The 24303-nt window shown below is 42.7% G+C and overlaps 1 protein-coding gene across 2 annotated transcripts in view; it reads left to right on the top strand.

Annotated features, from left to right (window-relative positions):
• Positions 1 to 1599: 1599 nt before the first annotated feature.
• ZBTB7A (zinc finger and BTB domain containing 7A) overlaps positions 1600 to 24303 on the top strand; it is a 41404-nt gene continuing 18700 nt past the window's right edge. The window contains exons 1-2 of one of the 2 annotated variants that reach the window (XM_075281439.1): positions 1600 to 1797; positions 12123 to 13246. In XM_075281439.1, coding sequence (XP_075137540.1) covers positions 12135 to 13246 — 1112 coding nt within the window. In that variant the 5' untranslated portion in view covers positions 1600 to 1797; positions 12123 to 12134. Of the gene's footprint in view, positions 1798 to 2662; positions 2840 to 12122; positions 13247 to 24303 lie in introns of those variants that run through there. The other variant, XM_075281430.1, reaches the window with a different exon arrangement.

Genomic DNA, 24303 nt, shown 5'->3' with positions numbered 1-24303 from the left:
TATTATCCCCCATAGTGGCCCCTGCACATAGTATTATTCCCCATAGTGGCCCCTGCACACAGTATTGTACTCCATAGTGGCCCCTGCACACAGTATTATGTCCCACTGTGGACACCCATAAACAATTAAACTTTTCAGACCCCAGAGTATAATAATCGGAGACCCAGGGGGATAAAAACATTAAAAAAACCTTTTACTCACCTATCTCCCGGCTCCTACGCTGTCAGCCTCCAAAGTAGTCCATCTTCAATGACGTCAGATGTCACATGACCCAGGACGCAGGCTGGGGTCATAAGACGTCAGACGACTAGGCCGAAGCCTGCCCGGATCGTGGAGAGGTAAGTAAGAGTGTCTTTTACGTTTTTTACCTCTCCCGGGCCGCCAATCATTATACTCGGGGGTCCGAAAAGACCCCCTCCCTCAGTACTATGATAGCAGCAGTAGCGGCTGTCACCGGGCTCCTGCCGGGCCCTGTGGCAGCTGCCTCTGCTGCTACGGCGATAGTTACGCCACTGTCTGCACCACTTATTAGCTGGCGCAGTGTTGCAACCTAGGCCATGCCCCATTTTCTATATCACTTGATGAATGTGAGATACCATATCTTAGAATTCTGGGCTATTTTTCTTAATAAATGTCCCCCAATATACCTAAAGTCAGGTCATCAATGAAATACAACAAGATACAATAAAGAGGGTGTTCACCCATGAAACATTTTAAGAACTGCATAGGGCGGGTTCATACCTGCGCCCGATCTCCGTTTTCAGATTTCCGTCTCCTGCCAACAGAACACGGAAACCTGGCAGACAGTGTTCGGGTGTAAGCGCCTGTGAGCGTTTTGTGCTCTCCGCGGCGACACATTTTTTAATTGGAGACAAAGTCCTGCATGTCCGACTTTGTGTCCGGTTAAAAAAGAAAAAAAAGTGTTTCACTGTAGAGAGCACAAAACGCTCACGGCCAGACACTTTTCAAACCAATTCAAATGAATGGGTTTGAAAAGTGCCTGCCAGTTTCCGTCTCCTGCATAACGGAGTTTGGGTGCAGGTGTGAACCCGCCCTTAGACTGTTATAAAGTAACAAAGTAATATCTTGCTGATCCCCCTGCCAATCTGTGCACATAGATGTGACCATTGCAGCTAGTCACTGGCTTCACATAGTCACCTACGTTAGGACATCAAAGGTGAAACATAGATTTGGCGGAGACAGGAGAATTGTCGAGGAATCTGTATGATAAGTATAACTTTATACCATTGTTATTTCATAACATTCTAAACTGTTTACCATAATATTGTGCAGTTAGATATCCCCTTTAAATTTAGCCAATGTGTTATGTGCTAAGCAGTTCCACCAAGGCGCACAACAATGAAAGTGATGACAATGTTGGATCCATGACATGACTGACACAAACATTAGTCAACAGACAACACTGATAATGGTGGAGGGGGGTCTATTATTTTACCAGAAGACAGTGCATTCTGTCCAACATGAACTCTAAGCCAACACTACAACCTTATCGTAGGAATAGTTTCCTCATGGAAAGTGTTGCAGTCTTCACAAATGTGGTTTGCATTATGAACGTGCCCATATCAGATGGTAGCCCACCAGCTTGGCACAGTAGCATGTGGACACGACTGGCACTGAGTGACAGCAGGACTCCCAGCAGTTGTGGCAGAATGTGCTGCTCCTTTAAGAGAAGGGAGTACCCCGGCGCGTCCTCACAGAAACCAGGAAGGGAGCAGCAGAGCGGCGGCGCAGAAGTCTATGCACAGCGCCTGCACATATCTACCTCCCTAGCAGCAGGTAGGCAGCTGCGCACCGCCCACAACCTAGGACCGGGGCAGCTCTCGGTTCCTGAAGGCAGCGGCTGTGGGAGGTGATGGCAGGAGGCATTAACCCCGCTGCGGCCATAGCATCATTACTCCCGCCTGCCCTCTTGCCACTGCCATAACCCCAACTCACATGACTTCCATAAGACGACCGGGGGGCTCGTGTGGCACTACACATAATGTGACAGTAGTTCCCAACGCCTCCGTCTAATACGTTGTATCAGCGTGAGAGGTGGGGGATAAGGCCAATACGCGTACGGATCTGGGGGCACTGTACGGACGTCTGCTGAATATGTGGGACTTGTAGTCCCCGCACTGATGCAGCGCCGCAGAGGACAGGGCCCTGCTGGACTGCATCTCCCAAGGTGCACTGCACATGACAGCGAAGCCAATGACAGACTTAATAGGAGGGACGGGTAATAGCCCAGGCCTGCAGCCAATAGGATTGCACGGTGGGTGGGGCAAACGTCGTCCCCAGCGCTATAAAACCAAGTTCCTGTTCCTTGTGCGGGTCATTAACCCTTCCCTGGCCAGCGGAGCTGGTTTGGTAGCGAGCACCTGCTAGTGTAGTCGTAGCGCAGTTGTGTAGTCGGCTGGCGGGTGTCAGGGCTCGCCGTGTTACAAGCCTATGGCGGCCACAATCTTTAGCCTATGACACGCTTTCTTGTACTGTCAAATGTGTAGTAAACGATGCGTACTTAGCCCGTCGTATACCCGGCCATGTAGTGAGTGCGCTAGAAGTAGTTGCTGCTAGTTGAAGTGTGTTATAAGGCGCTGACTGAAGCGACATGGTATGCCAGCCTGACAGCAGAGGTTGTGTCAGTCACTGCTGTAACCCCCTCCATATAGCACTGAACGACCTACCCCCCCATGCGCGGGAAGCACAAGGCCCCACCTCAGAGAGGGTGGGTGGGGGGTGGCAAGATGCCAGTCTGCCAGTGCCTGTTCCGTGTGTGTGTCCGTGAGCTGAGAGCCTCCCTGCTGTGGGGGAGCAGCTGGATCCGATACAGACACAGGTGTGAGGGTGGGAAGTAGAGGGGTATGCTAGGACATGGGGGGTACCGAGTCATGTATACAAGTGGCAGAGTTGAGTATGTGTGGGGGAAGGGCTGTGCCAGGTCATGTTCAGACATGGTGCTGAGCCACTGTTTTTGTTTTGTGAAAATAGTGTTGTCAGAGTGACATACTGTACAATGAGCTGCCAGGGCACTGTATCCAGCAAGGGCACAGGGCATGCTTAGGGTCAGTAATACACTGGTGCATTCGCCCACCTACATACTGGCTACTTCCACCCTGATATTAGTTTATAACCAGTGTGACACTGTACCAGGTGACACAATGGCCTCAGCAGGCAAGTCATTTGCTGAAAGTTTTTTTTTTTTTTTTATAAAAAAAGAGTAGCTTGCTATCGCTGTGTCTTGGGAAAGGTATCTTGGGTACACCTCACCCCGTGGGAGCTACAGGGTGGGGCATCTGGTTCCTGAATGTGATATAGAAAGATATACGTAACTCGCTCACAAATAAAAAGCAAAACATGGCTTTATAAAGAAAAGTAGCCATTCATGCCCATGTATATAACTGCACATGATGTACTGTCTCATCGCTCCATGTATAAAATGCCACATATCTAATATGCTACCAGTCAAGGCTGAGTATCAGTAGTATTCTGACTAATGTCTATGCTGTATTTGCTATATTCAGCAAATTGCTGTCGTCGATGGTTTGCCTGTTCCAGTATTTCGGCAGCTCTCAAGCTGGCCTGCTGCTGAACTTGTTTCTCATGCCGTCCCTGTGATTGTTCCAGCATCTCAGTAGCTCACTGGGACATCATATAATGAGCGTGTTGTTGGCGGTGATGATCCGCCTGCTCCGGCATTTCAACAGCTCTCAAGCTGGCCTGCTGCTGAATTTGTTCCTCACGCTGTGTCTGTGATTGTTCCGGCATCTCAGCAGCTCGCTGGGACGCCATATAATGAGTGTGTTGTTGGCGTTGATGATCCCCCTCAGCTCCACTTAAGGAGAACTCTGTGACTTCTGGCTACCTTCATAGCTCACGTTGTTTGAGACAAATTAGATTTTCATTTTCCTGGTTTAAAATTGGGATACTGCCAATTTGGATTAAAGGGGCTCTATCAGCAAAATCATGCTGATAGAGCCCCACATATGCGTGAATAGCCTTTAAAAAGGCTATTCAGGCACCGTAAATGTTATATTAAACTACCCCCCGTTTTAAAATAAAACCCTAAAAAAGAATATTATCTACTTACGGATCGTGCACGCTGGGCGGGCATTCAGGGTGTGTCTTCATCTTCCTCCACGCCTCTTCTATATCAGTGTCCGCTCGCGAGCACCGGAGGAAGACAGGACCGGAGGACATCGGAGGAAGAAGAGGCGGGGATGAAGATGAAGACACACCCTGAATGCCCGCCCACAGTGCACGATGCGTAAGTAGATAACATTCTTTTTTAGGGTTTTATTTTAAAACGGGAGGGGGGGGGGTAGTTTAATATAACATTTATGGTGCCTGAATAGCCTTTTTAAAGGCGATTCACGCATATGTGGGGCTCTATCAGCATGATTTTGCTGATAGAGCCCCTTTAAAGGTCTTTTCCCATGTCAGTGTGTCAGCACTGATGGGAGCAGATCAGATAATATGCAAATGCATGTACACAATCCACTGAGGGTTAGCTGAGTGTTTACAAAGAGAGATAACTGCACGGGCGTAACTACCATAGAGGCAGCGGAGGCGGCTGCCACAGGGCCCGGGCCATTAGGGGCCCCGGTGACAGCCGCTACCGCTGCTTTTTTTTTTTTTTTTAATAGGCCGTAACGGGCCCTACTCATTTGCCGATCCTGGCTGGGCCAGGATCGGTAAGTGATACCGCGGGCCCCACATATACTATCATTATACCCGGGGGTCTTTGCAGACCCCCGAGCATAATGATCGGAGGATGGGGAGAGGTAATAAACATAAAAAACACTGTTACTTACCTCTCCACGATCCTGCCAGGCCTCCGTCCTGACATCCTTTCTGACGTCTCTGACATCACATGAACCCGGCCTGCGTCCCGGGTCATGTGACGTCTGACGTAATTTCAGAAGGACGCCAGTGGAGAGAGAAGACCGCGTTGGAACCGGAGACAGGTAAGAAACAGTCATTTTTTATGTTTTTATTCCCCCGGGTCTCCGATTATTATACTCTGGGGTCTGAAAAGACCCCAGAGTATAATAATTGTTTATGGGTGTCCACTATGGGGGATAATACTGTGTGCAGGGGCCATTATGGGGCATAATACTGTGTGCAGGGGCCACTAAGGGACATAATACTGAGTGCAGGGGCCACTATTGGGTATAATACTGTGTGCAGGGGCCACTATGGGGTATCATACTGTGTGCAGGGGACACTATTGGGGATGATACTGTGTGCAGGGGACACTATGGGACATCATAGTGTGTGCAGGGGCCATTAAGGGACAAAATAAGAGATAAGATAATCTTTTAATAGTCCCACATTGGGGAAATTTCAGTATGTTACAGCAGCATAGTAATACAGGTACAGGATAATACACAGTAATATATTACAGACGTAGACACACATAAGCTGAGAAGAGAAGATATACTGGGAGTCCATAGTAGCTAAGGAAAAACGGAAGAGAAAGAGGAAGACCTGATGGTCATCGTCATAATCATTAGTTCTCTGCGTGGAGTGATCTTCACTTGGTCTGATGTAGATTATACATCAGATTATATAAAATACTGTGTGCAAGGGCCAGTAAGGGATATAATAGTGTGTGCATGGGCCAGTAAGGGACATAATAGTGTGTGCAGGGGCCACTATGGGGGATAATACTGTGTGCAGGGGCCATTAAGGGACATAATAGAGTGTGGAGGAGGGGGCCGGTCGAGGTCTTCGGCGCCGGTTGGGGGGGCCCGATGTCAAAAGTTCGCCACGGGGCCCTGCCATTCCTAGTTACGCCACTGGATAACTGGTGTTATCAGAAGCTGTGATAAGCTGCTACTACAACAATATAATATAGTATGTGAACGTAAATTCATAAAAGTGGTGAAGCCAGGTCATTTACCAGGATAAAAAGTAGCCTATGTTTTACTCGAGGTTACATTCTATCTACCGTATTTTTCGGACTATAAGACGCACTTTTTTCCCCCAAATTTGGGGGGAAAAGAAGGGTGCGTCTTATAGTCCGAATGTGGCGCCTGGCACCCGCTGTACTAGAGAGGCGGAAGCCGGAAAGGGATAGACGCCGGGGCCTGAGACATCGCTGTGCTCCTCTGCCCTGCATGAAGCCAGCAGCAGGAGGAGTGATGCTATTCTGCTCCTCCGTCCCCCCGCCGCTGGCTTCAGGCAGGACAGTGGAGCGCAGCGATGTCTCAGGCCCGGCACCTGTGCCGGCGTCTATCCCTCCCCGGCATCCGCCTCTCTAGTACAGCGGATGCCGGGTCAGTATCGGTGGCCCCTTCTCCCCCGGGGCCGGTCCCCACCGGCCCCGTACCTGTAGAGTTGCAGGCCGGCTCCTGCGCGGCGATATCGCAGGAGCCGACCTGTTCGGGTGACAGCTGGGAGCCTAATGAGGCTCCCGGGCCTGTCACTGCTATATTAGTATTGCGGCTGGTCTCTATGACCAGCCGTAATACTAATAGACAGAATGTCCCATAGACGGCAATACAGTTGTATTGCCGTCTATGGGACTTGCAATCAAGTGACTGCAGGTTCAAGCCCCCGGGGGGGAATAAAATAGTAAAAAAAAAAAAAGCTTTAAAAATATAAATAAAAGTTCTAAATCACCTCCTGTCCCTAGAAAAAAAATAAATTTATATATATATATATATATATATATATATATATATATATATATATATCAATCATAAACCACCGGGGTTTTTTTCAATACAAGGTGATCTAAGCAATAGATATTCCCCAAAATGGTATAACTAAAAAGTACAGCTGGCCCCACAAAAAAAACCACTCTATGCATCCCCGTACAGCTGCAGGGTCACCTGTCAATGTGGCCTTGCAGCTGTTGCAAAACTACAACTCCCATATATTAAATATTTTACCATTTTTTGCTTCAACATTTTTTTTCCCTATTTTCCTCCTCTAAAACCTAGGTGCGTCTTATAGTCCGAAAAATACGGTATGTGCCAAATTTCATCCAAACCCGTTAAGCGTTTTTTGCGTGATTGAAGAACAAACATCCAAACACACAAACTTTCACATTAATAATATTAGTAGGATTTCGACTGATTTTCTATTAAATCATTGTGCCTGCAGAAACTACTCTTAAGTGTGGTTGAGATTGACAGTAACTTTAATAGGTCTATAGAAGTCACCAAGGCAAAATATTATTAGATACATTACCTAAAAGCCTTTAATCCTTTCCCATCATTGTGCTGTGATAATGGTCCTGCGATCAGCCAACAATCAGAATTTTTATGTGGCATTAAAAAAAAAAATTATACAGTTCTTAATCATTCGCCCTGCGTAAAAAAAGTTCTTTATAAGAGCCCATCACCTTGTTATATTATTGATCATTGCTCAGTCTAGGAATCAATTCCATCCTCGTAAGAGGACCATAAGAAGCCCTCTTGTTGGAAAGCCTGGAGTGTCCCAAAAGGGATCATGCTTCTGGCTACTTACTCTATGCAGGCATGTGAGCACTCTCAACTAAGCTTGAGTGGAGCCTCCTGGAGAGTCAGTGAGGCTTCTTAGTGAGAGTAGGTCTATTATCTAGATGCACTTAAAGTGTTTGATGACTGATGCTACTGAGGACCATAAATGACCTCAGAACATATTCCTCTTGGAAAATGCAAGGAACTTCGTAACATTCTTTTGGGCTTTGTATTTCGCCACAGAGGTAAACTGGAAAAACTGCCACCACAGCACCAGGCTTAGAATAAGTGAATAAAGCACATAAGGAAATAAAAATGCAATGAGTATTCAAGAAAACCTATGACAGAACATCTTTTCTGCTTTTCCGCCAAGTCATGAGTTTGTTACAACATGCACCTAATAATCCTTGAGTAGCCTTCATGAATGTCAGACATATGTGTTCTGAGTGAAGCTAGATGCACCACCAGCTCCTCCTGCACTATAGTGATATATCAGTAGATGACCACAGAACCTGGGCAGTGTCATCTGCCAAGTTTCCATGGCTCTGTGGTGAAACTGCTGATATCATTTCGATCACTATTTATTAGAGCCTCTAAATTATGAGGATACATCCAGGTAATTCTATGGATTTCCCACTCACCTTTGTGGATGGAAAATCTGCAACAAATCACAGTTGTAGCATAGTGAATATGATTTAAAAAATGATATCCATAAGCTACTGAAAATAGCCGAGTGTAAATTGACATGTGGTGTACATTTTATAACAGTTACATGTCAATTCTTTCTGCAGTTTTTTTACTCTGCATTTCACACTTCGAAATATATATGTAATCCACTGTGACAAGTGGATTTTGCCAATTTTTGTGATGTAGAATTGCAGCTAACTGCAGTATTTTTTTCTGCTCTCTATAGATGTATGTGTTCAGTGACACATCAAAAATTACACATTAGCTTAAATGTATGGTACAGTATACAATTATCATGTGTGCATATTTTCTTAAAGGGGTTGGCCACTTTCAGACCAATATTGACGAACAAATGAACAATAAAAAGATATACAATTTTACAACCATGGTCAGAGTTTTATCCTCTAAAAGTAACAGAATGAATGACAGCAAGCCGAAATCTAGAAAACTGTGAGGAATTGATACAGGGTCGGGATAATCGTACACATCAGGGAGAGTGTGTGCCTACATAGGCAGTACGGAGACTTACAAGTCATTCCTGCTCTGCATGACTTGTAAGTCTCTGTACTGCCTATGTAGGGCACACACTCTCCCTGATGTGTACGATTATCCCCTGACCCTGGTCTATAGTCTCTCACTCTGCCAAATCAGTATCCCTGCGCTATACTGAGGAGGCCCAAAAGGCTGAAACAGTGCTGTCCATAGCTGGGAATCTGTTCCTTTTGGAATAAAAATACTAATTTGGCAATTAAATCCGCATCATGATAGTAGACTTATTAACATCATGCATGATGTTAAGGATGCTACCCTCTAGAGGGCGGCATACAGAGTGCACTGTTCTCCTAATTACATCCTGGAGAATAGATTTGCATATTTTTTTCCCAGGAATTGATACAGAAAGTATATTGGAAAATTGTATATCTTTTTATTGTACATTTGTTCGTCAATATTGTTCTGAAGTTGGCCAACCCCTTTAAGTTGGCTATACATATTTGATAGAAGTAGGTTGATGGTTGAACAGTTGTTTTGTAGATGCATCAACACCTACACCTTTTAGTCCATACTGGTCATTACAGTTGTTCATCCTGGCCATGCATTTTCAACGACACTAGACAAAGGAGGAACGGTTAGGTTCGGTTCACATTACCGTTATTTAACCTCTGTCGCTCTAATGCATTAGAAGATGAGAGCAATGGACAGATACAGACAGTGTCCTCTCCGTTGGATGTCTCTCTGGATTATCATCAATACAGTCCTATGAAAAAGTTTGGGCACCCCTATTAATCTTAATCATTTTTAGTTCTAAATATTTTGGTATTTGCAACAGCCATTTCAGTTTGATATATCTAATAACTGATGGACGCAGTAATATTTCAGGATTGAAATGAGGTTTATTGTACTAACAGAAAATGCGCAATATGCATTAAACCAAAATTTGACCGGTGCAAAAGTATGGGCACCTCAACAGAAAAGTGACATTAATATTTAGTACATCCTCCTTTTGCAAAGATAACAGCCTCTAGTCGCTTCCTGTAGCTTTTAATCAGTTCCTGGATCCTGGATAAAGGTATTTTGGACAAACAATTCAAGTTCAGTTAAGTTAGATGGTCGCCGAGCATGGACAGCCCGCTTCAAATCATCCCACAGATGTTCAATGATATTCAGGTCTGGGGACTGGGATGGCCATTCCAGAACATTGTAATTGTTCCTCTGCATGAATGCCTGAGGATTTGGAGCGGTGTTTTGGATCATTGTCTTGCTGAAATATCCATCCCCGGCGTAACTTCAACTTCGTCACTGATTCTTGAACATTATTCTCAAGAATCTGCTGATACTGAGTGGAATCCATGCGACCCTCAACTTTAACAAGATTCCTGATGCCGGCATTGGCCACACAGCCCCAAAGCATGATGGAACCTCCACCAAATTTTACAGTGGGTAGCATGTGTTTTTCTTGGAATGCTGTTTCTTTTTGGATGCCATGGATAACGCCTTTTTTTATAACCAAACAACTCAATTTTTGTTTCCAAAATGAAGCTGCCTTGTCCAAATGTGCTTTTTCATACCTCAGGCAACTCTATTTGTGGCGTACGTGCAGAAACGGCTTCTTTCTCATCACTCTCCCATACAGCTTCTCCTTGTGCAAAGTGCGCTGTATAGTTGACCGATGCACAGTGACACCATCTGCAGCAAGATGATGCTGCAGCTCTTTGGAGGTGGTCTGTGGATTGTCCTTGACTGTTCTCACCATTCTTCTTCTCTGCCTTTCTGATATTTTTCTTGGCCTGCCACTTCTGGGCTTAACAAGAACTGTCCCTGTGGTCTTCCATTTCCTTACTATGTTCCTCACAGTGGAAACTGACAGGTTAAATCTCTGAGACAACTTTTTGTATCCTTCCCCTGAACAACTATGTTGAACAATCTTTGTTTTCAGATCATTTGAGAGTTGTTTTGAGTAGCCCATGATGCCACTCTTCAGAGGAGATTCAAATAGGAGATCAACTTGCAATTGGCGACCTTAAATACCTTTTCTTATGATTGGATACACCTGGCTATGAAGTTCAAAGCTCACTGAGGTTACAAAACCAATTTTGTGCTTCAGTAAGTCAGTAAAAAGTAGTTAGGGGAATTCAAATCAATAAAATGATAAGGGTGCCCATACTTTTGCACCGGTCAAATTTTGGTTTAATGCATATTGCACATTTTCTGTTAGTACAATAAACCTAATTTCAATCCTGAAATATTACTGTGTCCATCAGTTATTAGATATATCAAACTGAAATGGCTGTTGCAAACACCAAAATATTTAGAACAAAAGATGATTAAGATTAATAGGGGTGCCCAAACTTTTTCATAGGACTGTATAAAAAACATGACAGAAGCTTTAATTTTCTAGTTTTATATTTATTCAAATTTTTACATATATATATTTATATATTTTAACTATAATGTAATTATTGAACTCCAAGGGATCTGGTCATTAATGCAATGTTAAGGCATTGTAAAATACTAGCATTTGTATCCCAGGCTGCATAGAGCAGTGTCTTCTACCACGATGCAGTCCTGTGGCACTCTGGTGCTTCTTCTAGTGGAAGTCCTCGCCTCACGTAACTGCTGAGGCCAATCAGCAGCAAAGGAAAGCAACCGTAAAGTCACTCGCATATGTCAACTATGACATCCCATGCATTTTCTTAGGCTGCTGAGGCTGTTAAATGACCGGACCACGGTGGGAGACACCTAGACAACCCCTTTAAGCATTACAAGCATGTTTGCTACCTTCTCTGTATATACTTTAGCTGGTTTACATCAAGAGTATGAACTAAACAAAGTGGTTGACATGAACCACTGTATTTTGTCCTGTTCACCTTTCTACTTAGGTTTGGTTGTTTATAACCAAACATAACTGTTGTATAACTGCAACATTACATATCTTTTAAATTATCTTAATACATCTAAAATGGAAATATAAATAATGTAACTCTGCAATTGATCTTATTTAATAATGTCATCTTTGTTTTTACAGGTCCTATGCAGATATAGCCTCTGTGTCTCCAGGGTGGCAGACAGCAATATAAATTCTGTGTAGTGTAATTCTAAAGGTTTGCAGTCTGATCATTTCTTTCATTTGTCCTCTGCTTTGTGCTAATGCATATTTAGGAAGTTGGTCAGAAGTACAGGACAGATGAAAGGTAATATGACTATAGGATCAGACTACCCAGAGTGTGTTGTCGGTTTCTATTGATATTTGTAGTATACATAGGAGATGTAGAAAAAAACAAGTTGCTCCTTTTTTCATATTAGTTGCATTGAAAGAATTTAAAAAAAATTGGTTGTTAAGGTAGACATAGGCTTTAATCATTTTAATAATAATTTTAATAATCTTTTGGTTTTAGAGAATAGTTCAATATATGCATTTGGGATTTGTGATGTATGACTGTATGACTTAACAATGTTTGTTACCTCTTTTTTTTTTTTTATGTACAGGGTTGAAACAGTATGGCATCTTCTGCTGTTGATGGCCCAATTGGAATTCCCTTCCCAGACCATGGTAGTGATGTTCTGTGTGCGCTCAATGGACAGCGTCAGCGGGGGGAATTATGTGATGTTCTTCTTCTTTGCCAAGGTCGAGATTTCCCTGCACATCGTTCAGTCCTTGCAGCCTGCAGCCTCTACTTTCGCCAGCTATTTACCTCAGGTCCAGCAGCTGAAAGACTTACTGTTTATCAGCTGGACTTTGTAACTGCTGAATCCCTCTCTGCTCTTCTTGACTTTGCTTATACAGCCACCTTAACGTTGAGCGCAGGGAATGTTAGTGAGATTCTGGATGCCTCACGGTTGTTAGACATTAGCACAGTTCAGAATGTGTGTGCTGACCTCTTAGATGGCCCGTTTTTAGGTCAGAAAGAATCTGAACATTTAGTTGACCCACAGAATTTGGCACGAGCACAAGAATATCTGGAGTACTTTCAGAGCAAGGGACAGGACGGAAATCCTTGGGACAGTACTTGTCCTTTGGGACAGGAAACAGACCCATCATCTAAATTGGAAGAGGAATATCACCATTCATTACAGGAGAATGGGTCAGAAGGGCAGCTTTTGGATGAATGGCAAGGGAAGCATGAGGACCAAATGTATGTCCCGTCACAGAATGGACATTACAGGCTAATGTCTGAGGATAAAAATCATGATGGGCCTGAACCACAAGATTCTGAAGGCTCACCACTTCTTGGAGGTCTGGCTGGGGGGCCGTGTTTAGATGAAATGGACAGCCTAACAGCAAGTGCCCTGTTACAGCACATGATGAGTACATCGCAGAGAGAGGGTGTGGGCCCAGAAGATGAGAGTGAAGAGGGAATCATGGACTATTACTTGAAATACTTCCGTAGTGGTCCTCATGAGGAAGAGGAGGAAGAGGATGGTGACGAAGGGACAGGTGGCTACCCAGGTTGGAGTCAAAAAGTAGAGAAGAAAATGCGGGCTAAAGCCTTTCAAAAATGTCCCATCTGTGAGAAAGTTATTCAGGGAGCAGGGAAGCTGCCTCGGCACATACGCACTCACACTGGAGAGAAACCATATGAGTGCATTATCTGCAAGGTCCGATTCACCAGGTAATGATAACATATGCTCATCAACATGAAACATTTACAATTAGCATTTTTGTTTTCTTCCACATTAAGATTGACTTATGTAAAGTAGTTGGACACACTGGGAAAGAAATATATATTGGTACTGCTGGCCTTTAGGAATGCAGAAAAATGTATTGGTTCCACCAAAACTGTCAACCATAAAGGGCATTTATTTAAAGGAAATTACCGTATATACTCGAGTATAAGCCGAATTTTTAAGAACAGTTTTTTTGCTGAAAAAGCCCCCATCGGCTTATACTCGAGTCAAGCAAAAAAAAATATTTTATATTAACCCAGTCCTCAAGCTCAGGGAAGGGGCAGACAGACAACCAAAACACCCCCTCCCCTCTCCCAGCATTCAGCAACTACTGCACCCAAAAACCATTTTAATTTTTGAAGTTTTCCAGTAGCTGCCGCATTTCCCCCCTAGGCTTATACTCGAGTCAATAAGTTTTCCCAGTTTTTGTGGTAAAATTAGGGGGGTCGGCTTATACTCCAGTCGGCTTATACTCGAGTATATACGGTAATTGAATTTATTTAGAAAATTGTGATTACATTTTTTTATTACATTATTTATTACAAATCCTTTGTATACATTGCAACAACACAATAGTATTCAGGACATTCAGCATTTAAAACTGCAGCATGCCCTAGCTATTTTATCATTTAAGAAATTGTCCTATGGTTTTGATTTTGAAGTGGAAATGGTAGTCATTAGGGTAGCTTTACTACTGAAAATGTGCTAAATCCTGGAGCAAAACAATCTCCAGTGTACATATCTTACACCACATTTATTAATTGGTTTATTCTTTCTGTGCTTTGTCGAACAAAGGGTGGGGCTGAAGGTGCAAAAGTGCACCAAAATATTGGTGCAGGTTTTTGTTTTTTTTGTCAAAAACTGAGTCAAGTGATAGGTATTCCAAACTTAGACTAGACACTCCAAGGCTGGGGCCCCATGGGCCATAAACGCCACAATTTGCCTGTGGTGGAAACGCGACATTATACAGTAACAGAAAAGTGGATGGGATTCATGCGAATCCCATGCCTAATTTGTGGTAAAATCCGCAGCGTGAACGCTGTGATTTCCAAAACTGGTGCGGTTTTGGAAAACGCAGCATGTCAATTATATCTACGGAAACGCCAGCGGCTTTCCCATAGATATAATTTTAACAGAAAGTCTGCGGAGGAAAACTCTTCGAACTTTCTGTTTAACTCGCTACAGGAAGAACCACGATACATTTTAGCACTGCGGATAGTCCTGTGAGGCCTTAGCCTAAAGATGCACTATCATCATGCATAAGCTACTGTGATAAATTCTGGTGCATTTTAAGGTTGTCCAATATAGGTTTACACCGTCTAACTATTAGACAGTATTAGTCAGCCCCATCATTTATTTATGTGGATCCACAATAGTTCTTTATAGATGCAGTTATAGGTTCATATCCTAAAACCAGGGCTGTGGAGTCGGTAAGCCACAGTTGCGACTCCGACTCCTGAATTTTATCAGGTTCCGGCTCCGACTCCGACTCCTTCATAAATGGCCAATTTGTAACAATAAATTTACTGTTGTAAACTATTAACATCGTGCTTATTCAGTTTCTCACCATTGGGGCAGCAAGGTTAACCAAGTATAAGAATACATAAGGGCAGTGTAGAACAGTGACACACAAGAAGTAAGAAATGTCTCTATCTCCAGCAGAACTGCTTATCACTGTTGTTCATAGTTTGATAGAACATATATATTTGACATTTTATATTTAACATTTATAAAATTCATATGAAAATTCAATTATGAAATATTAATACTTTATTTTAAAGCTGGAGTCGGAGTCGGTACATTTCTACCGACTCTGACTCCGACTCCAACCAAAACTAACTCCGACTCCACGACTCCGACTCCACAGCCCTGCCTAAAACTGCTCATTTAAACAAATTGACAAGCAAACATTTACATATATGCACTTTCTCAATAGCTCCTATAAACCTTTTTTTAGTATGCAATTACAGATTTACTTTTTTCCCCTCACATTAAGGTATATATACATATTGTGTGGTCCATAAGGACGTGTGAGGTCCATGTTATTTAAGGACAGCACCCCACCCTGCTTATTTGTAGGTGCTGTGTTGTCCATGGTTGAAAATTTTGTCCCGCAAACATTAATACCTCATATGGCTCTTAGAGCAGAGAAATAAAAAAGTTATGGGGTTTGGAAGGTGGGTAGTCAAAAACGAAAATCAAAAAATGCCGTCGGCAGGAAGGGGTTAAAGATGGTGGCCACTCTTCTGCAAAGTGGTCAGTGTAGCTACTGGGTCTTTCCTGTATTGTACAGTGGCAATCCGAAGCACCCCAAAGTAAAAAACAAACAAACCCTGGGGCCGGTGGGTGCCTTTCGGTGCAGGTTGGCTCCCATATGGCAGTACAGCACAGTTGTATTGAAGTCTATGGGACATGCAAGCAAAAGATTGTTGGTTAAAGCCCTCCAGGGCAGCAAATAAAATAGTTAAAAAAATAAATAAAAAATTCCCTTTCCCTATATTTGACATAAAAATAAATAAAAACTAACATAAACATATTATACATTCCCATGTCTGGAAACGCCCATATTTTTCCATAAGGCAAACGTCGTAAACGAGCCAAACCACATTTTTGACCGTTTCACCTCCCATAAAAATTTTAATAAAGTGCGATCAAAACATCAGACATTCCCCAAAATGGTATAACTAAAAAGTACATCTAGCCCTACAAAAAAAGACACCTTATGTATCCCTGTATACGGCAATATCAAAGAATATTTTTTGGGGAAAGTTTTGGATGTATTTTTTTAGGGAATTCAAACATAAAAACAACTATGTAGATTTGGTATACCTGGACTCATAGACTATAGGTGACATGTCATGCACCTCTGTCTAATTCTACCTCATTCTGAATTTTTTTTCCAGCTTCCCAGTACATTGTCCAGAATAATAAATAGCACCATTATGAAGAGCAATTTGCCTGCAAACATTTAAGAGGACCTTTCACCACCTGGGGTTTTATATACTGCTGGAAAGACGACAGTGGGCTGAATTCACTGCACTGTCAGCTTTCACGCTCTGTGCCCCAGGTGAAGATCTATCGGTGCCGGTACCGTAGCTCTTCACCGTCAGAAGGGCGTTCCTGACAGTAAGAGCTCATTCACATCTGCGCCTCGGGTTTCCGTTGTGCAGGTTTCCGTTTCCTTCCCGAAACTGGACAGGAGACGGAAACCTGCAGTCATTTTTCAAACCCATTCATTCGGCAGTGAGCACCGGTGAGCGTTTTGTGCTCTCCGCGGCGAAACCATTCTTTTTTTAACCGGACACAAAGTCGGACATGCAGGACTTTGTGTCCGGTTAAAAAAAAAAAAACGTTTTTGCCGCGGAGAGCACAAAATGCTCACCAGCGCTCATGGCCGGACACGTTTTGACAGGTTTCCATCTTCTGTCTGCAGAAGACAGAAACTTGAAAACGGAAATCATGCGCTGGTGTGAACCCAGTGTCATTCAGGAATGCCCTTCTTCACAGCAGCGCCTATAGAACTGTACTCTGAGACCAGGGAGGAATGCCCTTCTGACGGTGAAGAGCTACAGTACCGGCACCAATAGCTCTTCACCTGGGGCACAGAACATGAAAGCTGACAGTGTGCTGAATTCAGCGCACTATCGGCTTTCCAGCGGTATATAAAACCGCATGTGCCCCAACTCATGAAAGGTCCTCTTTAAGCCCTCATATGGCTCTCAGAACGGAAAAAAAAAAAGTTATGGGATTTGGAAGGCGGGGAGTCAAAATTCCACCCCATTTTGATTTTTATTAAGTTCAAGGGTATTTAATGAGCAGTATTGAAAATACAAGATGTAAATAAAAGGACATTAATAAGGACAATAAAACAGTCCAGAAACTAAAGTATGCATCATATGATAAAACGATATTATGTAGTGAATGATGAGTTCTATAAAATATTAAAGAAAAAAAAAAAGGCCTAATAACAAACACTATAGGGAGGAAAGAGGACTGGGTATCACTCTGGTGCATATGTCAAAAGGAAAAAAGGAAAGTTAGGCCTGCCAAAGGGAAAAGTCATAAACATAACTAACATTTAACCCTAATGATCAATCAGAGTGGAAGACAATATGACAAACCTGGGAAGTTGGACCTATTAACCCAAAGTGACCAAACCCTGTCAAAGTGTGGATAGGTATCAGATATGGTAGCGTTGATTTTTTTCATGAGGCATGATCCTTTCAGCTGATCTAATGACATGTCAATGTGACAGTTAGGCACTTTCAGTTGAAAGCAATATGGATTCAAGCTTCCATCAATATATAATGAAGTAACTTATACTGTGCGTATCTGAGAACAGTAGGTCTTAGACTAAGTAGAAAAATTGATGCAGTCAATGGAATCGACTGTCCTAATAATCGGTGTTCCAAATATGGAGTGTATTGCATAAAGCATTACAGCCTCGGGAGCAGAGGGGTGAAACCGTAGGATAGAACTATGTAGTCTAGCAGCGACCAAATAGTTTAAAGGGGTTGTCCATGCAAAAATGGACATACTAATTACTTTTTTAATTGGCTGGTGGCGGTGAAAAGAAAAAAACACTCCACTATTCGCAGTGCTCTGGTGCCTCCCAGCATGGTCCAGTCGTCCAAGTTTGCTAGTTCATGTAACCTCTTGGAACAAAACATATATGTGGAAAAAAATAACAAAGAAATAAAGTATTAATTAAAAGAAATAAAAAAATAATTAACCACTATAAAATGCCCCTATTCCTATATAAAGTATTAAAAAATATAAAAACACAAAACATATTATAAAACACCACACATTTAGTATTGCCACATCCGTAACAAACTGTACATAAAACCAAACTATTAGCTAATCTGCATGTGGTGAATGCTGTGAAAAAAAGTGGAAGAAAACCACAAGATTTGACTTTTTTTTGCCATCTCACTTCGCAAAATATGGAATAAAAAGTGATCAAAAAGTCATATAAAGCCCAAACTGGCACCAATAAAAAGCACAGCTTGTTCTGCAATAAATAAGTCCTCATCCTTTATGTTATATGGGGATATAAATTGCTGTGGGAGCACAGCCAGACACAGAAGAAAAGGAGCGTTATTTGGTTTTTGGAGCACAGTTTGGTTTTTGGATTCCATGCCACTTTTGCAGAGCCCCTAAATGACCAGTAAAGTGAAATCCCCTGACACATGACTCCATTCTGGAAACTACACCCCCGAAAGAATTTATCTAGGTGAATATTGTGCATTTTTACTCCCTAGGTGTTGCATTAATTTTCCTGAAATGAATGTGAAAAAACATTACTTCAGTGCACAATATGTTGTGACCAGCTTGTATCAAAGATGAGCATGTTAAAGACAGTTGTGCCTGGGATAACTGCTTAACAGTTTTTGGAGTGTGTGTCTCTGCTGACACAATCTGGGTGTAACATAATGGGTACTGAAATTGCATATCTTTGAAAAAAATTGCAATTTTCAATATTCATTTTTGGAAATTAAATGAATGCAACACTCAAGGGTTAAAAATGCTTGCTATGCAGCTTGATAAATTCCTTGAGGATTGTAGTTTATAAAATGGGGTCACATGTCTGTTGATTCCACTTTACTGGTAATTCAGTGGCTCTGTAAAAATGGCATGACGTTCAAAAACCAAACTGTCAAAAGCACTCCGTCCCTTCTGTGCCTGGCTGTGTACCCAAACAGCAGTTTATGCCTACATATGGTATTGTTAAAGACGTTATCCTGGGCACAACAGTGTCATACAGGTGTGCATACACTGCTGTTTGAGTCCCTAAAATGGCCCCAACAAAATGTTAACAGGCACCTCCAGTACTCTGCAAAAACGCCATGGCATTCAAAAACCCGTTCTTCCCTACATGCAAATGGCAGCATGTCAATTATACCTATGGAAATGCTGGCATTTTCCATATAGGTATAAAAGAAGTAGAAATTTCACATAGGAAAACTTGTGGTGAAACCACAGGCAAATCGCGGCATTTCCTTACAAACCATTTCATCCCACTAGACAACCCTCCTAAAGTAAAAGACCCACTTCTAAGAGAACCTTCCTGCTTCCTGGACACATCTTTAACACAACCATGAAAAACGTGTAACGGCTGTTTTGACAACACATTGACTTCATTTTATTTATATACACATTGTTTTTTTGGGGGGTTTCACAGCCATCAGAAAAACTGACATGCACTACCTTTGTCCATCAAATAGGTAACATAGATATGGCTATGTCATTAGACCCAATAAAGGTGAATTCTATAATAGCCGGGTGTCAGCTGTTTCAAAAATAGCATGGCTATTATTTACTGCAGTGTGAACAAGTCCCTTCTGTGATCTTGCACAGAGATACTTGGACGTTTTCCACTGTCATTAGGCTGTGTGCATAAGGCATAACGCCTCAAACCATTCATAAAATGTAAAGCTTCATGTGATACTTACTAAATGAACAATCATTTAAATCATCAATTTATTTGCCCCATGATAAAGCCTCGCACCACCACCACACCAATCTTTAGCATTGCTCGGTATAATACATACTTGAATACTGTATATACTCGAGTATAAGCCGAGTTTTTCAGCACAGTTTTTGTGCTGAAAAGTGCTCCTCAACTTATACTAGAGTCCTTACGGTAATTTTCTGCTAGCAGGCCAGGAACGCAGACCCCGCCCCCCCACCGCTCCATCACACGCCGGGTGACGTAGCCACGTAAGCTCAAACCCGCATTGGCGTGGTGATGCTGTGGGCCCCGACACCCAACCCAGTGTCTGTATGCCAGGTCCGGATGCCGGGTCTGTAAGTGTAATGGCGCCACACTAATGAAGGCTTCCAGGCCTGTCATCGCTATATTGCTATTGCGGCTGGTCTATGACCCTCCGCAATAGTAATGTATAGAATCTCCCATAGACGGCAATACACTTTGTAAGCCAATGGCCAGCCAGGTAATGGAGGGGGTGTACATCTCACCCAGACTACTAAGGTGGGTGAGATGAGAAAACTCCAGAAAGAATGTTTCTCAGCAGATAATTCTGTCTGCTGAGTGTTATTTCAAAGTTCCGGTTACTGGCCCGCATTTTTAGGGCTAGTTCACACGTAGGCAAAGGGGCGGATTTTGACAGCGGATTTTGCTTCAAAATCCGCCCCTTTACAATGGTGGTCTATGTAGACCACCGGGCTGCCCTTTCTTCAGGCGGAAGCCGTGCGGGCTCAGCCAGCAACATCTGCCCTCCAAAATCCAAATAGCGCTCTTTCCATTCTGAGCCCCACCATGTACCCATACAGTAGAATATGGCCACATATGGGGTATTTCCATGTTCAGGAGAAATTGTTTAACAAACTGTGGGGGGCTTTCTCTCCTTTAACCCCTTGTGAAAATGAAAATTTTGGAGATAAAGGGACATTTTAGTAATTTTTAACCTACACATCCCAAGGTTAGTAAAATCTGTGGAATGGCTATAGGGTTAAAATGCTCACTATACCCCTCAATGAATACCTTAAGGGTCTAGTTTATAAAATTGTGTCATTTATGGGGGGTTTCAAATGTTTTGGTAACTCAAATCTTGTTTGAATGTGCAATGGGCCTGAAACATTTTGAAATCCAGTTGGGGCTCCCATCTTTTTGGGACCTACCGTGCGTCCATATTACATTTTTGAACACAGGAGAAATGGGGTCATCTATTTTGGGGTATTTTTCTTAATTTTCATGCGTTATGGGGAAAAAACTGCTTTTAAAATGACACTTTTGTGTAAAAAATATGAAAATTTTTTGTTTGACACTATTTTTTTCAAAACCTATGCGGTCAAAATACTCACTATACCCCTCAATGAATACCTCAAGGGGTCTAGTTTCTAAAATGGGGTCACAATTTGGAGGTTTCTACTGTTTGCAAAATCTGGCCTCCAAAACCCAATTAGCGCTCTTTCCGTTCTGAGCGCTGCCATGAGTCCGTATCAGTATACCAGAACATATGGGGTATTGTTGCATTCAGTAGAAATTGTGTAGTAATATGTGGGTTGCAATTTCTCCTTTAAAGAGGACCTTTCATCAGATTGGGCACAGGCAGTTTTATATACAGCTGGAAAGCTGACAGTGCGCTGAATTCAGCGCACTATTGGCTTTCCTGATCTGTGCCCCGGTGTAAAGCGCTATCGGTCCCGGTACTGTAGCGCTTTACAGTCAGAAGGGCGTTTCTGACAGTTAGCCAGGGACACCCTTCTGCCTGTGCTGTGCTGTGAGAGCCGGGAGGAACTCCCCCCTCCCTCCCTGATAATGCTCGTCTATGGACGAGCTGTGTGAGCAGAGGGAGGGGGCGTTCCTCCCCGCTCCACAGCACAGCGCGATAGGCGCTGCTGGGCAGAAGGGTGTCCCTGGCTAATTGTCAGAAACGCCCTTCTGACTGTAAAGCCCTACGGTATCGGGACCAATAGCGCTTTACCCGGGGCACAGATCGGGAAAGCCAATAGTGCGCTGAATTCAGTCAGCTTTCCAGCAGTATATGGAACTGCCTGTGCCCAATCTGATGAAAGGTCCTCTTTAACGCCTTTTTGAAAATGAAAAATTGGGAGCTAAAGTGACATTATATTAGAAGAAAAATAATTTAAAATTTTCATGTCTCCCAATGGTAAAAAAAATCTGTGACACACCCGTAGGGTCAAAGTGCTCACTATACCCCTGGATACATTCCTTGAGGGGTCTAGTTTTCAAAATGGTCTCATTTTGGGGGGTTTCCACTGTTCTGGCACTTCAGCTGCTCTGTAAATGCGACATGGTGCCTGAAACAGATTCCAGCAAAATCTGCCCTCCAAAATCCCAATATCGCTCCTTCTGTTCTGAAACCTACAGTGTACACATACATCATTTAACATTCTCACATGGGATAATTTCATGATTGGGGGAAATTGCTTAATAGAATTTAGAATGCGTTTTCTCCTTTAACACGTTGTGAGGGTCCATTCACACATTCTGCGGTCGCAAAATCACAGCCGCAAAATAACGCGGTGTTTACAATCCACGCGCCCATTGAAATCAGTGGGAGCGTATATGGCCCGCAAAATCTCACACGGCGTATACGTGCCATGTCACGCGGCACGTTACTCCATGTGAATGGGCCCTGAATGTGTAAATTCTAGGGCTAAATGAATATATTGGTGAAAAAAAAATTAAAATTGTAAATTTGACCTCTATTTTGTTTTAATTGCCGTGAAATGCTGAAAGGGTTAAGAAACTTCCTAAATGCAGTTATGAATTCTTCCAGGAGTGAAGTTTTTAGAATGGGGTGATTTATAGGGGGTTTCTATTAGAGAGGCCTTTCAGGACCCCTTGAGAACTGAACTGGTCCCTTGAAAAATATGTGTTGGAAATATTCTTAAAAATTTGGAAAACTACTGCTTGACTTTTAAGCCTTATAACATCTATAAAAATTGAAAGGGCAATTAAAATTTGATGCCAATATAAAGCAGAGATATGGTAAATTAAATTTATGAAGTAGTTTGGGTAGTATGACATTCTACATGAAAGGCCTGCAATTTCAAAATTTGAAAACTGCATTTTTTTCAAAATTTTCAATAAATTTCCTATTTTTTCATAATAAAAGACAAAACATATTGAGCAAGTTGTACTACTGACACGAAGTACAATCTGTCACGAGAAAACAGTCTCAGAATCATCATGATAAGTTAATGCATCTCAAAGTTATTACCACATAAAGTGACAAATGTCAGATTTGAAAAATGAGGCCTGATCATCTAGGTACTTTTAGGCTCGGTCTTAAAGAGGTTAATCTGTGTGGGGCCACTACTGGAGTTATATAACAATAAATTTGTATTGTATAGAATTTAGAAGGGATGTGGCACTTCAAGTTCAAATTTCAAATGTGCAGCCAATTTGACCAGCTAAGTTTGAGACCCCTGGCCTAAAGGGAAAGAATTGTGCCAAGATCAGATGGGAATCCAATACAGATAGTCTATGTCACAGTCATGGATTGCCCATGGAAAAATTGTGATCACATCACAATCCATATTTTGCCTAACTAAATTTGTTTTTATCATTTGTCCAATTATAGTATGACCATTTAGCTGCTTATGTTTTAACTGCTTTATGCTTCCCTTATCTAGCTGTTTCAGCAGTTTTGAGGTGTCATAATTGCTTATAGACTTGTAGACTCCTTTAAAAATATCTAGTTTCACTTAACTTTTATTAATACTAGTCTGACTACATGTGGCACTTTATATCATGTGTAGAGATGAGCGAGTACTGTTAGGATCAGCCGATCTGAACAGCACGCTCGCATAGAAATGAATGGACGTAGCCGGCACGCGGGGGGTTAAGCGGCCGGCCGCCGTCAAAGCGGACGTACCAGGTGCATCCATTCATTTCTATGGAGCGTGCTGTTCGGATCGGCTGATCCAAACAGTACTCGCTCATCTCTAATCATGTGTCATTTTATATGTGTACCAGTGTATAACATATAAACTATAGGTTCTTTTAAGGCTAGGTTCACACTTGCGCCTGCTCTACGTTCAGGGTTTCCGTCTCTAGATCCACTTAAAAAATGCGGTGGATCTGGCTTATAGCCTTTGAGGACTGGGAGTAATCGCTTTTTAAAGGGATCGTATCATTGATTACCCTTTTTTTCTCTATAACACTTTGTAATAGCCTTAAGAAAGGCTATTCGTCTCCTACCTTTAGATGTCTTCTCCGCCCCACCATTTGGGAGAAAACCGGATTTTCTTCAGTACGCAAATGAGTTCTCTTGCAGCACTGGGGGCGGGCCTCAGAGGTCAAACAGCACTGGGGGTGTCCCTAATGCTGCGAGAGAACTCTACGGCAACGCCTCCATCTTCTTCAGGAACCCGCCTCTCTGCGCGTCTTCTTCCATCTTGGGTTTTCAATTTTGTAGGCCTCGAGGCGGAGCCGACTGCGCATGCCCAGGCCACTAGAAAATAGCCGCTTACACAGCTTACAATGTAAGCGGCCATTTTCTTGTGG

Source organism: Leptodactylus fuscus, chromosome 1 (genome assembly GCF_031893055.1).
Source record: "Leptodactylus fuscus isolate aLepFus1 chromosome 1, aLepFus1.hap2, whole genome shotgun sequence".
In the NCBI taxonomy this organism is placed as follows: domain Eukaryota; kingdom Metazoa; phylum Chordata; class Amphibia; order Anura; family Leptodactylidae; genus Leptodactylus; species Leptodactylus fuscus.
Note: the sequence above shows the minus strand (reverse complement) of the source record. Positions and strands in the feature narration are given on the sequence as shown.